Source organism: Urocitellus parryii, chromosome 3 (genome assembly GCF_045843805.1).
Source record: "Urocitellus parryii isolate mUroPar1 chromosome 3, mUroPar1.hap1, whole genome shotgun sequence".
NCBI classification, from domain to species: Eukaryota; Metazoa; Chordata; class Mammalia; order Rodentia; family Sciuridae; genus Urocitellus; species Urocitellus parryii.
The window spans coordinates 189,895,895-189,913,298 of record NC_135533.1 but is presented as its reverse complement, the minus strand read 5'-3'; the positions used below and the strand labels follow the sequence as shown (position 1 = coordinate 189,913,298).

Below are 17,404 nucleotides of genomic sequence, written 5' to 3'. Positions count from 1 at the left end.
TTGAGACAGGGTCTCACTAAGTTGCTGAGGCTGGCTTTGAATTTTTGATCTTCCTGTTTCAGTTTCTGAAGTTGATGAGTTTATAGGCATGTGCCACAGTACCCAAAAAGTATTTTTTCATATATATATAGATTTTTTTTGGTAGATAGACACAATACCTTTATTTTATTTATTTATTTTTCTGCGGTGTTGAGGGTCAAACTCATACATGTGAGGCAAGCACTCTACCACTGAGCAACAGCCCCAACCCAGTATTTACATTCTTAAGGATTAAATGAACCAGAGGCTAGGATGCATGCCTATAATCCCAGCAATTCAGGAGGCTGAGGCAGGAGGATCTCAGGTTTGAGGCCAGCCTTGGCAACTTAGAGAGATCTGGCTCAAAATAAAATCAAAAGGGCTGGGGATATTGCTCAGTGGTAGAGAACTTTGGGTTTAATTCCCAGTATGGGTGTTGGGAGGGGATGACACCACAGATAAACAAACAAAAAACAAAAAACAACTAAAAAAGCACCACTGATAACCAGAACTATACAGTATTCATGAGGAAATGATTTCAGGGCCTAGTCCACATACCAAAATCTGTGCATGCTTAGGTCATTAGTGTAAAATAGTGTGGTATTTGCAAATAACCTATAGACATCCTCCCATATACTTTAAATTATCTCTAGAGTACTTATGATACCTAATACAATATAAATGCTACACAAATAGTTGTTATACTATATTGTCTGGGGATAATGACAAGAAAGACTAGACTTGATCAGTATGGTTGCAATAGTTTCCACTGAATATTTTCTTTTACTTTTGCAATGCTGGGGATTCAACCCATGGCCTTGGGTGAGCAAGGCAAGCATTCTACCACTGAGCTACATCCCCAGCCCTCTTATGAGTATTTTCAACCTGTGACTGGTGGAATCCATGGATGAGGAACTTACAGATGTAAAGTCATCGTGGAACCAATCCCCTACCTTCAGATATGGAAATGATCATATGTAAAAAGAGATACCAAGATGCCCTCTTCTGGATAGTCTGAATAATTGCTCTGAATAGACTAATTTCTTAAGGCATCAACAATTTCAGCATGCAAGCATATAATAAACCAAAATCATGACAAGCTAGAGAACATTCATTATGGATCTATGTTTGGAGGGCTGTTTATTAAAACAGCAATAAAACTGAGTTACAAAGTAGTCCCTCCTATAAAATAGGTAAGTCCTAAGCATACTTCTATATGTAAATACATTATATGAAATGAAATTAAGTATGCACACTTTGCAGGGCTGGGGATAATATAGCTCAGTTGATAGAGTCGAGTGCTTGCCTTGCTTGCACAGGCTGTGGGTTCAATCCCCAGCACCACACACACACACACACACACACACACACACAAAAAGTATGCACACTTTGCAAAATACTTACTTGTATACTGTATTTTGTATGGACTGTGATGCCAGAACTATTTTACGATGATAACCTTGACCAACAATAGACTGTACAATTCCCTTTTTGCTTGGAAGACCTTTAGTTTCTTGTTCAGAACTCTACAAAATACAAATAATTTCAAATAAGTTTAAGGAAATTGTAAGATTTATAAAAAATGATCAGATACTTTTCACAATTACTCTAAATTTAAGAAAGTTCTTAAGATCTGTCAGTGAGGATGCTTTTGGTGTTAAAGGAAGTGTGCCTGGTATTTGAGAAAAAAAGAGTACATGAGGATGAAAACCTGTGATATGTGCTATAATCTGTTAATATGATATTTGAGGCAATTCTATAGAAAAAAAGCCATTCAAGAATGACTTAAGGGGCTGGGGTTGTAGCTCAATGGTAGAGCGCTTGCCTAGCACATGTAAGGCACTGGGTTCGATCCTCAGCACCACATAAACAAATTAAATAAACAAAATAAAGGTATTGTGTCCATCTACAACTAAAAAAAAAAATGACGTAAAACATTTACTTAGAATGATGAATTTAGAGCATTCTACACCTCAATAACATGCTGCATGTTATGGATACATTGACATCAGAGTAAAGAACCAGGTGAGTCAAAAACACAGAGTAAAAGAAAAAGGAAGCAGTTCTACTTCCTAAAACAGGTATCTTTCTTTTTAAATGGAAATATTAAATTGTTAACAACATATGAATCATAAGAAATTATATACATCAAAGTTTATATGGACATAATTCTTGCCTTCTAGGAAATTAAAATTCCTAAACCATAAAATCAATAAACTTTTAAAGTGAAAATAGTAAGTTACATACATATATAGTATTTCAGCAATATTTTATGAAGATATATTATTTCACTGTAGGTAGCTTGATAATGCCAATTATATTTATCTTCTCCCTTCACTCTAGTCTCTAACTTACCTTCAGATGAAATCCCAACCACTCATCATATAAAAATGCCCAAATTCTCATACACAGAAACAAACTGAAACCAATCAATATGAACTTGCAGAACTAAACTCTGCCCTGAACACAAATATTTCTATATTGTTACTTATTTTTCCTTAGTTGTATTAGAGTAACTTTACATAGCTGTACTTTTATATATATATATATATTTTTTTAATGGTACTAGGGATTGAACCCAAGGAGGCATTTCAAACTCCACCCTTTTGAGACAAATTTTTAAAATTTTAGGCTGGCCCGAAACTTGTGATCCTCTTGTCTCAATCTCCTGTAACTGTCCTAGGATTACAGGCAGGTGAACTGGGGCTGGCTCCATATATGACTTTTTTAATAAATCAAGGATTCGAACAGCATGGTGGCACACGTCTATAATCCCAGCATCTTGGGAGCCTGAGGCAGGAGGATGGCAAGTTTAAAGCCAGCCTCAACAACTTAGCAAGGCCCTAAGCAACTCAGCGAGACCCTGTCTCTAAAAAATATAAAAAAGTGATGGGGATGTGAGTCAGTGTGTAAGCCCCTATGGGCTTAATCCCTGATCTCAAAAACAAAACAAAACAAAAATTCACTTAAAAAAATTTTACACAATGCTAAGAAATACAATAAAATGATTCTAATCTGAATTAATTTTGTGTAAAGGTGGTGGCTAAGCAATATTAATGAAAACAAAGAAAAAGTGGACATTCTAAATCATTACTAGACTTGCATTCCAGGTTCTCTTCCCAGTGGTGGTGATACATTTACAATGACTCATCCATACTCTCTTTCCTGATGCCTAAAGCCACACAAACTTATCTGGATGGTTATATATTAAGATGTAACAGTGAAATCTGGCCTGTGATAGAATCAAATTAAAATAAATAATAAACTGTAGCTGCAATAACAAATTACCGGAAAGTATGACAGCTCAATTTTATTTTTTATATTATTTTTTTTTGTGGTGCTGGGGATTGAACCCATGGCTTGTGCATGTGAGGCAAGTACTCTACCAACTGAGCCAAATCCCCAGCCCCATGACAAGTAAAAAAAAAATTTTTTTTAAAATATCTTTTTAGTTGTAAACGGACACAATAACTTTATTTGTTTATTTATATATGGTGCCGGGGAATCGAACCCAGTATCTCATGCATGCTAGGCAAGCGCTCTACCACTGAGCCACAACCCCGCCCCCTCCCACCTCCACAGGTCAATTTTAATGTAAAAGCTTCACACATAATTATGATACAGGGTCAGTGGTTGTTTTTTTGGTACCAAGGATTGAACTGAGGGTCACTTAACCACTGAGCCTCACCCACCCACTTTTCTTTTGTATTTTATTTAGAGACAGGGTCTCATTGAGTTGCTTATCACCTAGCTAAGTTGCTGAGGCTGGCTTTGAACTGGCGATCCTCCTGCCTTAGCCTCTTGAGCTGCTGGGATTACAGGCGTGTGCTGCCGCACCCAGCAATGTTTTTGGTAAGATTTTTTTCCTCATACTGCCCAGGTAAACACAAACTGTCTCTGCCAAGAAATCTGAAACAATATGTACCAAATAAAAAAGGAAGAAGTGACTTCATTTTAATAAGTTACTTTTATTTTATTTTTATTAATTTTTTTTAAAGAGAGAGAGAATTTTTAATATTTATTTTTTTTTAGTTTTCGGCAGACACAACATCTTTGTTTGTATGTGGTGCTGAGGATCGAACCCGGGCCGCACGCATACCAGGCGTATCCCCAGCCCAATAAGTTACTTTTAAATTTAAAACTAGTTTAAATTTGTCAGGCATGGTGGTGCATACCTGTAATTCTAGTTACTTGGGAGGCTGCACTGTGAGGTCCTAAGCAAGTTATCGAGATCCTGTCTCAAAAAATAATAAGGGCTGGGGATGTGACTCTGTGGGTAATCACCCCTGGGTTCAATCCCAATACCCCCCCACCAAAGAAAAGAAAAACTTGCTTGAATTTGTTCAGCAACTGCTTTGCTCATCATTCTTTTGGCCTGACTAAATAAAAATAATTTAATGGAATTTTATTTAGAGCTTCTAATTTTCCCACTGGGATTTTGTGCTGTGACTTTATTTTATTTGACAGTGAGTTGGAGATGTCTTTACTGTCCTTCAGGTCTCCTTAAATCTTTTGTAGAAAGAAGAAAAGTACAGTCAAAGATAGAAAATTATTTTATTTTTATGGTGCTGGGGATGAAACCCAGGGCCTTACACATCCAGGCAAGTACTCTACCACTGAGTTATACTCTCACGCTAAAATAAAAAATAAAAAGGAATGGTGATGCAGCTCTATGGTAAATTCCCCTGGGTTCAATTCCTACTGCCCCCAACCCCCCAAATAAAACAAATTTAGAACTTTCTAGAAGAAGATGGAGGACAAAGACCATGTGCCTGATGAAATTCAGAGAATAAATATCATCCTACAAATACTATTTATAAAAACAAGTAACTTAAAAAGACAATAAACCTTACTACATTTCTCTAGTCCTAGGAAGAAGAAACTCTCTAATTTTCAGAAAGTATACGAAAGGCCCTTAATACTTAGAATTGTGAATGGAATAAAGAGAAAGGCAATTTCTGGAGATCCTCTTATTTTTAAGAAGTATAAATTTTGTCAATCAGTTAATTTAAAAATTATCCAAGGGGCTGGGATTGCAGTGGTAAAGTGTTTGCCTAGCATGTGTGAGGCACTGGGTTTGATTCTTATAAATAAATAAATAAAGGCCATCAACAATTTAAAAAAAATCCAATGAGAAAATTCTCTTAAAAAGCAAAATACAATTAAAGGCATTAATAAAACCCTTCAAAGAGCCAGGTGCGGTGGTGCATGCCTGTAATCTCAGTGGCTCCAGAGGCTGAGACAGGAGGATTGCAAGTTCAAAGGCAGCCTCAGCAACAGTGAGGCACTAAGCAATTCACTGAGACCCTGTGTCTAAATAAAATACAAAATAGGGCTGAGGATGTGGTTTGGTGGTTGAGTGACCCAAGTTCAACCCCCAGTACCCCACGGCCCCCAACAAAAAAAACCTTTCAAAGATATCACTGAGGTCTCTTCCTCCTTTGATATTCTCAAATCACAAACTACTTGAGTACTGTGTGTGTGTGGTAGGCAAACATACTTCTTAGTTCTCATACTATCCCTCAGGAAGAGTTTGCTTAGCAGAAGAGCTTCCATATCCTGTATCGCCTATGGCAGGCATGTCAGTCTAAGCTTCAAGATCTCACACTTCCCCAACCTTAACACATCCAGACAGCACTCGAAGGGTGTGTGTAGGGGGGGGTAAGATACGAGGTGATACAAACATTTAATTATTCTGATTCTGATATAAATTGTCCTTCTCCTACCTCCTACTCAGTTTGAGATCTAAAAAGCATCCACCAACTGCTGTATGGAGATAATGTCAATGTAAGCTAGCCTAGTCTCATACCACTGTGGACAAATGTAGAGACAAGAGCCTGGTAATTTATAAATTCTATTACTATTTATTGAAACAGAAGTAAAATTCCAAGGCAATGAAGTAAATGTGCAGTTTAATGCAGTCTATATATATATATATATTTTTGGCAGGGTACTAGGGATTGAACTCAGGGGTACTCTACCACTGAGCCACATCTCTAGCTTTTTATTTTTTATTCTGAGTCAGAGTCTTGCTAAATTGCCAGGGTTGGCCTTGAACTTGCAATCCTCCTGCCTCAGCCTTCCAATTTGCTAGGATTATAGACATGTGCCATCAGGAAGTTCTTTCCACACTCTATTATCAACCCTTCACTAATTACTGGGTATACACAAAATATTAATCACATTATCAGATGGAATGGCCTCACCCTAGCAGCTGGATCTCTATTCCAACAGACACTGTCTTCTTACAAGCTTCAACTCTTGAATGTTGCCAAACTTACCAAGAATCAGTGTTAACAAATGACTTTAAAAACTAACTTTTCTCCCCAACTATTAAAAAACAGTAGACTATCTTTACAAATTCAATGAGGATTGAAGAGGAAATCAGGCTGGGCAGGGTGGTTCATGCCTGTAATTCCATCTACTTGGGAGACTGAGGTAGGAGGATCACATGTTCAAGGACATCCTCAGCAATTTAGTGAGACCCTGTCTCAAAATTTAAAAATAAAAAAGGCTGGGAATGTAGCTCAGTGGTAGAGTGCCCCTAGGTTCCACCCCTAATACCAGGGGAAACAAATAAATAAATAAGTAGATCTTATTTATTTAATTTATCTATCTATCTATCTATCTATTTATTTATTTATGTTTTGCTTTCTATGTAACAAGTTTCGGGGAAGAGAAAAGGGGGTTTGAAATGGCACCCAGTAGCACTCACCCCCTTATTGGCAGCAATGCAGCACTCAGCCAGCCGTAGCCAAAGGCGGGGATTTGCATGATAAACCTGAACAGCTTCAATCAGACACTCAAAGGCAGCAAGAGGCCTTCCAATGTGAAGAAGCTGAATTCCACAGTTATACAGCAACTCATACCTCTTGTTGGTTAGTAACGTACACATAGGTCTTCCTGAAAATTTTTTGCCTAGTTATAAAAATTTGATGAGAATAAATCATTAAAGTAACAGTTACATTGAAAAATATTTACTCCACTACATATTTAAATACTACTATATTTAATACCAATAACCATACTTTGAAATTGCAAGAGCTCTCACCAATGGGAGTCTCCATCCCCAAACCCATAAATATTCTCTAGAATCATCTCAGTTGTCTAAGGGACAGGGCCAGAGTATCTCCACTCATGTACCAGCTTCTCAGGCAATAATGCTCCAGGGAGACAAAGGTAAGTCACAGGAATCTCTCTCACTTCTTTGAAGCTTATGGTACCTTTCCACATTTTCAGAGCTTATAAGAAGATTCTACTCTTTTTAGATTTTCTGCTTTGTTAATTTTTTTATTATGTGCTATCACTTATTCAATGAATCCTAGTAGTAAAATAAGAGCAGGCTGGGTATGGTGGTACCTGCTGTAATTCCAGTAATTTGGGAGGCTGAGGCAAGGAGGATTTCAAATTCAAGGCCAGCCTCAGTAATTTAGTGAGAATCTGTCTCAAAAAATAAAAAGGACTGGGGATGTGGCTCAATGGTAAAGTGCCCCTGCATTCAATCCCCAGTACTGTGTGTGTGTGTGGGGGGTGAATAGGATCACTTGTAGTTTAAAATACATTTTCCAGGGCTGGGGCTGTGGCTCAGTGGCAGAGTGCCTGCCTAGCATGTGTGAGGCACTGAGTTTGATCCTTAGCACCACATAAAAATAAACAAATAAAATAAAAGCATGCTATCCATCTATAACCATGAAAAAAATTAAAAATATACATTTTCCATCAATTAAATAGGTTTTTATTATTTTAAGCAGTTGTCAATGGCTTGATTTTAAGCATTTCACATCAAGGATCCATGTAATATGAATATTAAAGAATAAATGTCAGGAATTTGCTTAAAGTTGTCAGATATTTCTAATGGTATCACATGTGAAACTCCACAAAGAACCTGTAAATAAAGCTAGTTTGGAACAGTCAAGAAAATTAATTTTAGTGGGGTGTAGTGTGGCACACCTGTAATCCCAGGAGATGGAAACAGGAGGATCCTAAATTTGAGTGCAGCCTAGGCAATTTAGACCCTATGTCAAAAATAAGATTAAAAAAAAAAAAGGTCTGAGGATGTAGCTCAGTGGTTGAGGGCTTGCCTAGCATGCCTGAGGTAACAGGTTCAATCCCCTGTACTGTAAAAAAACAAACAGAAAAAAAATTAATTTTGAGTAAATAGATATGGTTCATATTACCATGCCATATTATAGATTTTATATTCCATGAAAAACTGCATGTAGCTTAGGTTTTTTTTCTCTTTCTTTTTGTGGTACTAGGGATAGAACCCAGGGACAGTCTACTGCTGCTGAGCTACATCCTCAGTGCCTCTGCCCCATGCAACTTTTTTATTTTTAGAGAAGGTCTCACTAAGTTGCCAAGGCTGATCCTCTTGCTTCAGCCTCCTCAGTAGCTGGGATTATGGGCCTATGTCACTGTGCCCAGCTTGAAACAATTCTTTTAATCATTCAAAATTACTTCAGACATCAAGGATCCATATAATATACTTAATATTCATATTACATGGAACCTTGATGTAAAATGCTTTGTTATTCAAAGTAGCAGTATTTACGAAAAATCCCCAGAGCTTGTTGGGCAGAATCAATGTTACTTGTATGTAGGTCCACATAGCATATATTTTGACCAGATGCTGGTCAAAAATCAGTAGTTAAATATGAAATGTCCCCCAGTGCTGGGCTTACCTGGATCAGTGCTACCTGCACTGAGTTGTGCACAGACATTGTCATTTTCCTGAAGAGCCTTCTTAAAGTAGAAAATTCCCAAATTGTGCTTGCTCATGGCAAAATGGATGCAACCAAGATTATTCCAGAACATGCATCTCAAGCATTCACCTAAGAAACATACAAATAAATCTGTCTACAGAAAATATTTTACTCTTGATGTCTCTCATGAAAGAAGCAGACTCATGGGGTGAGTGTAAGTTAATTATGCAATTTCATATTTAAAACTCAGAAAATATCTGAAAAAAATTTAAATTCTATTTTTCTTTTCTTTTCTTAGTACCAGGGATTGAACCCAGAGTTGCTTTACCACTGAGCTACATCCTGGCTCATTTTAATTTTTATTTTGAGACAGGTTCTCCCTAAGTTGCTTAGGGTCTGAATAAAATGCTGAGGCTGATCTTGAACCTACAATTTTCCTGCTTCAGCCTTTCAGGTTGCTTAGGATTACAGGCATGTAGCACGGTGCCCAGCTTCTACTGTTATTTTAATTTAAACCTCTTCAAATAAACATGAGCGTGGATGACCATCTTCTCACATGTTTGGTGGGCATTCACATTTCTTCACCTGTACTATCTTATCTTGTCTTTTATCTGGTTTAAAAATTTAGTTACAGGGCTGGGGTTGTGGCTCAGTGATAGAGTGTTTGCCTGGCATGTGTGAGGCCTTGGGTTCGATCCTCAGCACTGCATAAAAATAAATAAAGGTATTGTGTTCAACTAAAAAAAAAAAAATTAGTTACAGACATTTTTCCTATTGCTTCCCAGCTGACTTGCATGTTATAGACACATTCTGTCACATCTGTTTCAAATATTCTTGCCCACTTCTATTTGTCATGTTTTGTGACTTGGTTCAATATATATGTTTGGTTTTGATCATAAAAATGTTTAACATTTTTATGTGGTCAAAATCTTAACAATCTTTTCTAAATTCTATATTTCTTAATTAAGCATTCCCCACCACAAAATTAAATTACTCATCACAGTTTTCTTTTTTTATAATTATACAATTATTTTATTTTTTAAATCTAATTAATTTTATTTATATGATAGCAGAATGCATTACAATTCTTATTACACATATAGAACACATTTTTTTCAATATCTGATTGTATACAAAGTATATTCACACTCATCAGAGTTTTCTTTTGCTATTTTTTTTAATTTTGTTTTTATATTTTAATTCTTCATCTCAACATATTTTACTTTGGTGTAATGAAAGTAATCCAAGTTTTATTTTTCTTTTTCTAAATGGCTCTCCAAACATTCTAAGATAATTTGCTGAATAGTCCATACCTTTTTTTTAAATATATATATATTTTTAAATTTTTTTGAGAGAGAGAGAGAGAGAATTTTTAATATTTATTTTTTAGTTTTCGGCGGACATAACATCTTTGTTTGTATGTGGTGCTGAGGATCGAACCTGGGCCGCACACATACATGCCAGGCGAGCGCGCTACCGCTTGAGCCACATCCCCAGCCCTTTTTTTAATATTTATTTTTCAGTTTTCGGTGGACACAACATCTTTATTTTATGTGGTCTGAGGATGGAACCCAGTGCCCCGCACATGCCAGGCAAGTGCGTTACCGCTTGAACCACATCTCCAGCCCCAGTCCATATCTTTAATCATATATCTGATTAGAATGAAAAAATTCATAATTAGGACATTTATTAGTTAACAGAAAAAACTAAAGGCTGTCTTCTGGTATAGTTTTATTTTTTTTATTTTTATTTTTTTAAATATTTATTTATTTTAGTTATCGGCGGACACAACATCTTTGTTTGTATGTGGTGCTGAGGTTTGAACCCAGGCCGCACGCATGCCAGGCGAGCACGCTACCACTTGAGCCACATCCCCAGGCCCCTGGTATAGTTTTAAATTAAGAAATAATAATGTTTTAAAAGAGAAAAGGAAGCCAGGTGTAGTGGTGCATGCCTTAATCCCAATGGCTTAGTTTGGGAGACTGAGACAGGAGGATCACATGTTCAAGGGCAGCTTCAGTAATTTAGAAAGGCCCTAAACAATTTAGTGAGACCTTGTTTCAAAATAAAACACAAACATCTGTAATCCCAGTGGTTTGGGAAGCTGAGGCAGGAGAATCAAGAGTTCAAAGCCATCAGCAAAAGCAAGGCACTAAGCAAATCAGTAAGACCCCGTCTCTAAATAAAATACAAAATAGGGCTGGGGATGTGGCTTAATAGTTGAGTGCCCCTGAAAAGGGTAGGGTGGTGGCAACTGGAAATTTAGCTCATGGTAGAATATGCCCTTATTAGCAGGCTTGAGTTCTGATTCTCAGCATTGAAAAAAAAAGGAAAGAAAAACGAAGCTTAGAAAAAGTAGGAGAGCTGGAGTTGTGGCTCAGCGGCAGAGCGCTCGCTAGCATGTGTGAGGCACTGAGTTTGCTCTTCAGCACCACATGAAAATAAATAAAATAAACGTATTAAAAAAGAAAGGAAAAGTAGGAGATTACTTCTGGGTAAGTAGCATTGTATACAATTTAAGAAAAATCTTGTTTTCCAAATATTTTCTAACAACATGCTTTATCAGTAGCAAAAAATGTTAGTATATAGAAAGCAAATTAAAGATTTCAAAATATCAATACAGGGCTGGAGTTGTGGCTCAGTGCTAGAGAGCTTGCTTAGCATGTGTGAGTCTGGATTCTCAGCATTACATCTAAATAAATGAATAAAATAAAGATCCATCAATATCTAAAAAAAACCAATACACAAAATACATGTATAACTATACAAAAATCTATCCCATTAAATCACCATAACTGTTGACTAGTTAACTATACACCTAATCCTGATTCCATTTATGTATGTATGTACGTATGTATGTATTTACTGTATGCTCCACTACTGAGCTACATTCTGAGCCCTTTTTATTTATTTTGAGACAGAGTTTTGCTGAACTGCCCAGGTTGTCTTTGAACTTGTGATCCTCCTGCCTCGGCATCCTGAGTCGATAGAATTACAGGTGTGCACAACCAGGCCTGGCCCTAAGCCTTTTAAAATTTTATTTTAAGACAGGGTCTTATTAAATTATCTAAGCTGGCCTCAAACTTATGATCCTACTGCCTTGGTCTCCCCAGAAGTGAGAATTATCGGTGTGTGCCACCATGCCTGGCTCCCATTCGTTATTTCTAAGCCAGTATTAAAAAACAAAATGAAAGAGCAAGTGAAGTTAAAGTAAAGAAGTAATGAGTCTTCTTCTGAAATAGAAGCAAGCCATAAACTAAAAGTCCTGCAGCAGAAATAGTAAAAAAATTTTCATTTTAAAAATTAGCAAAAAGGGCTGGGATGTGGCTCAAGCAGTAGCGCGCTTGCCTGGCATGCGCGGGGTGCTGGGTTCGATCCTCAGCACCACATACAAATAAAATAAAGATGTTGTGTTCACCGAAAACTAAAAAATAAATATTTAAAATTCTCTAAAAAAAAAAAAAAAAATTAGCAAAAAGGCTGGGGTGGGGTGGCGAGGGCTGTAATCCCAGCAGCTTGGGAGGCTGAGACAGGAGAAGTTCAAAGCCAGTCTCAGCAACTGCAAGGCACTAAGCAACTCAATGAAACCCTATCTCTAAATATAATACAAAATAGGGCTGGGGATGTGGCTAAGTGGTTGAGTGCCCTTGAGTTTAATCCCCAGTACCAAAGAAAAAAAAAGAACATTCCAAGGGAAACAAAAAGCAACAGGGAGTATAAGAGTCAGGAAAAAATACTAAAATTTTACAATTTTATTTTACCTGTTTTCATGAATCCTGGATGCTCAGCGATGTTTGAACTATTTAATAGTTTCACAGCTTTCCGATAATTGCCCCGTAAGTACTCAAAATTGCTTTTAAGAAATAGAGAGGGTGCAGACTGTAAAGCAAATACAAAAGTCATTCAAAATTTGTTTTCAGAAACATAATGTAAGATCATAGTTATATTATAAAGGTATGTGCTCAAGAGTATATATAAATTGGTTAAGACATGGTCACAAAAAAGTATTTTTTTCTTTTTCCAGTACTGGGGATTAAACACAGGGCATGCTGTGCAAGTGCTCTACACTGAGCTACATCCAGAGCCCCACAAAACTGCATATAGTCTCTTAAATTTTTCACTGCTCTCTCAATCTAAGAAATTGAAACCTGTCAGAAAGAAAGCACTTTGTAAATAGGAAAACTAAATGTCTACTTAAAAGTGTAAAAGGATGATTAAGGGTCTACCTTAACAAATTAATACAACATATGTGCATTAGAATTCAGTCTAGGGCTGGGGATGTGGCTCAAGAGGTAGCGCGCTCGCCTAGCGAGCGTGCGGCCCGGGTTCGATCCTCAGCACCACATACAAACAAAGATGTTGTGTCCGCCGAGAACTAAGAAAAAGAAATAAATATTAAATTTCTCTCTCTCTCTCTCTGTCCCCCTCTCTCTCACTCTCTCTTTAAAAAAAAAAAAAAAAAAGAATTCAGTCTATATGGTTGATATATATATATATATATATATATCTCTCTCTATATATATATATATATATATATCTCAATATATATATATATATCTCAACGGTAGAGTGACTTGCTCACTTGAGGCCCTCGGTTCAATCCCCAGCATTGGAAGAACAAAAGAGAAAAAGGAATTCAGTATATAGCTGGGCATAGTGGTACATACCTGTACTCCCACCTACTGAGGCAGAAGGATTGCAAGTTCAAGGACAGCCTGGGTAATTCAGTGAGACTTTGTCTCAAAATGAAAAATAAAAAGGGAAGACTGGGGATGTGGCTCAGGGGTAGTGTGTTTGCCCAGCATGCATGAGGCCTTGGAATCTCCAGCACAGCAAAATAAATAATTAAGAGGTTTGGGTATGTAGCTTCATGATGGAATACCTATGGATTCAATACCCAGTGTCACCAAAGGGGGAGGGGAGGAGAATATAGTCCATAAAGTATCAATTGACTGTTTTCGTCTACTATACTAATAATTGGAAACCAATTTAAGTTTTTGTTTTAATTTTTTTAGAGACTGGGTCTCACTATTTTGCCTAGGCTGACCTTGAACCTATAGGCTCAAGTAACCCTTCTCAAGCATCATCTCCACTGGCTTAACCAGAAGCCAAAGACAGAACAAACTAGATCTTCCATTTTAATGATTAGTAAAGCGTTTAGTGAGTTTCCTCATTTCTTAGGATACAAATATGCCTTTCAAATACTTTTCCAAATGAAAAAAAAAAAAGTTATTCGATACATGGAAGAATTTTCCAACGGAAGGCTTTGTTTGCAAACAATATAATTCTGCTGTTCCAAAGATCATATTTTGGACTGCATATCATCTATCACTTTTAAGACTTCTCTTAAGGCAGGTCCCCTAAATAGTACTTCTTTGGAGCCTAAAAGCACGCAATAGTATAGTAACACTATAGTAACACCCATCTATGAAGGCATCTGTAATCCTTATTATTTATTCACTTTATCTTGGAAACAGGCTTTCCTGGGCTGGGGCTGTAGCTCAGTGGTAGAGCACTTGCCTTGCACGTGCAAGGCATTGGTTATGAACCTCAGCACCACATAAAAATAAATAAATAAAATAAAGATATTGTGTCCATCTACAACTAAAAAAATATATATTAAAAAAAAGAGAGAAAGAAATAGGCTTTCCTTCTAAAATCCTACTTCTTCCTCAGATCTGCTTCCTGTATACCCAAGAGTTCTGTTCACTAAGGAAACAAGTCTTTTCTTTTTTATTCTGTCATTTGATGTTTATTATTTTCAAATCTCAGGTTTATGTATAGAAAGTATGAGCACTAATAAATAAAAAAACAGATCTAAAATGGCCTGGCTCCTATGGTCAGCAGGTCACATGTGGCAATGGCCCTCTTGGCATTATGTGGGCTGGTGCCCTCTGGTGACCCTCTGCCATCCCTCTGCCATCAGCCCCAGCCAGGCATTATGAGGCACATCCACCATTAGGCACCTTAGCAGCGTGTGACTCCTTCCTCATCCACCTGGTTTTGTTAACTGCTTTGGAAGAGTTTGGGGCAGAGCCCCTGGTCCTGTCCCAGAGGTACAGAATTTCCAGGGGTGAAAACGGTTTTCAAAGCTTATTCTAGGTGGCAGCACTTCTTCCTAACATTTTCCCTGATTCAGGTATAACTACTGTACTGCATTCCAATTATTTATTTTCATTGTCTCTCTACTATGACTATAGCTTCCTTTATGACAGGGTTATGCCTTTTATCAAAAATAAAGATTAAATACAAAGAAAGTTTGATAATGGCTGGCTAGCTAGCTATTTAGGATTTCCCTTCTTAACCTTCAATTGTTCTACAACACTTGTCCTCACAATTTATAATTTATGGATATATTGAGTATATTCCAGGGGCCTGCCATCAGGCAGGATTCTGCCTGAGATTTCAAACTGTATCTTCTCTGGCTTTTACAGTTCAAAATTTACAGTTTTCCTAAAAACATTAAGATTGGTTACAGTTCTGTTTCTTTCCTACACCACCTTAAAAATAGTTTTTTAGTAGAGTAATATGGTGAGGAGAATAGAAGAAAGGAGTAACTAAAGCTCAAATATTCTAGTATAAGTCAAAAATCTAAGGTATCATCAAGCCAAAACTCATTTGGAAGGGACAGGTTTTCATTATAACTTGACTGTTAAATCTTTAATAAAGGTTTTGAGTATAAAACTAAAACTCTAGCAGGGTACAGTGGTACACACCTATAATCCAGTGGCTTGGGAGGCCGAGGTAGGAGGATCATAAGTTCAAAGCTAGCCTTAGCAATTTAGCAAGGCTCTAAGCAACTTAGCAAGACCCTGTCTCAAAATAAAATATGAAAAGGGCTGGGGAGGCTGGGCGCAGTGGCACACACATGTAATCCAAGTAGCTCAGGAGGTTGAGGTGCAAAAGTAACTTAGTGCAACTAAATAAAGTACAAAAAACAAGGCTGGGGATGTGGCTCATTGGTCAAGTGCCACTGGGTTCGATATGTGATACCACAAATAAAACACCCAGCAACAACAACAACAAAGAAAAAATAAACAAAAAAACATAAATGCCTAATATTAGCAAAATGTTTAAGTAAATTGTGATTAAACCATTCACTGAATACTAGGCAGCTATTTTATTTTTTTAAACATTTATTTTTTAGTTGTAGTTGGACATGACACCTTTATTTTATTTATTTATGTGGTGCTGAGGATCAAACCCAGGGCCTCGCACGTGCTAGGTGAGTGATCTATTACTGAGTCACAACCCCAGCCGTAGGCAGCTATTTTAAATGGAGGTTTTGAAAGCTACACACAAAGGGAAAATACTTGTTACAATTTATTTTTAGTAGAACTGGGGATTAAACCAGGAGCCTTGCACATGCAAGACAAGTTTTCTACTACTGTTACACACCCTCCTGCCACCCAAGTTCGTTCGTTCTTCATGTATTTTGTGGTACTGGGGACTGAACTACTACCTGTCACGGAGCTACATCTCCACCCCTTTTTACTTTTTGAGACAGAGTCTCATTAAGTTTCTGAGCTGGCCTTGAATTTGCAATCCTCCTATCTCACTCAGCCTTCAGAGTTGCTGGGATAACAGGTATGCACCACCATGCCTGGCTCAAACTGTTATAATTTTTTGGAGGGGTGACGGTGGGGGTGGGGGAAGTACTGGGGATTGAACTCAGGGATACCAACTGAGCCACATCCCCAGCCCTATTTTGTCTTTTATTTAGAGACAGGGTCTCACTGAGTTGCTGAGGCTGGCTTTGAACTTGTAATCCTCCTGTCTCAGCCTCCTGAGCCACTGGGATTACAGGTGTGTGCCACTGCACCCAGCAAATTGTTATAATTTTAAGTGAAAAATATATTAAACTATGCATACACTATAATTGTTACCTCCCAACTTTATAATATCAAGGTTTATATCTGATAGTCTACTTAATAGACCAAGATAAATTACTGATTTGGTCCAAGTTTGAATTTGGTTCTTATGCACGCTAAGGATGTCCTTTACCACTGAGCTATACATCCAACACAAAATAAATTATTTAAAATTGATAATTATGCAGTCTAAATAAGAATGCCAAAAACTGAAAAAAGTCCAAAAGAAACTTACATTTCCAGCTGTGTTCATGACTGATTTGATTTCCCTTTTGCATGCCTTCAAGGACTTCATTTGGATATAAGCTCTTACTTTATACTGTCAAAGAAAAATGATACTATTGAAGAACTAAGAATAATTTACATGTGCTAAAGTTTTACTTTCTAGTTAAGGAAATTAAAATTAATCTTATTAAAATTAAAATAAATATTTATTTATTCATTTATTTACAATATAGTTATACTAGTTACTTACAATGACAAGTTTAAATTTTTCTTAAGTATTCTATTTTAATAGAACTCTTGGAATATACTCCAAAACACTAAAAATATGATAAAATAAAACTTATATTGAGTTCCAAGCAAAAATTTTACAAGTTAAAAAAAAATTTTTTTAGTTGTAGATGGACACAATATCTGTATTTTATTTATTTATTTATATGTGGTGCTGAGGACTGAACCTAGTACCTCAAGCATGTGAGGCAAGTGCTCTACCACTGAGCTATAGCCCGGGCCCCCCAAAATCTTATGAATTCTTATCTGCAGTTAATTAACAGTGACTTTTAAAATTCCACAAATTGATTTTATCATCCA

General features: G+C 36.9%; 1 protein-coding gene across 3 annotated transcripts in view; it reads right to left on the bottom strand.

Annotated features, from left to right (window-relative positions):
• Cnot10 (CCR4-NOT transcription complex subunit 10) overlaps positions 1 to 17,404 on the bottom strand; it is a 74,943-nt gene that overhangs the window by 37,620 nt on the left and 19,919 nt on the right. For all 3 annotated transcript variants that reach the window (XM_077795657.1, XM_077795655.1, XM_077795656.1), the window contains exons 7-11: positions 16,827 to 16,910; positions 12,482 to 12,599; positions 8,700 to 8,849; positions 6,734 to 6,936; positions 1,423 to 1,544 (exon numbers count right to left, since the gene is read on the bottom strand). In XM_077795657.1, the coding sequence (XP_077651783.1) occupies positions 1,423 to 1,544; positions 6,734 to 6,936; positions 8,700 to 8,849; positions 12,482 to 12,599; positions 16,827 to 16,910 (677 nt within the window). The remainder of the gene's footprint in view (positions 1 to 1,422; positions 1,545 to 6,733; positions 6,937 to 8,699; positions 8,850 to 12,481; positions 12,600 to 16,826; positions 16,911 to 17,404) is intronic.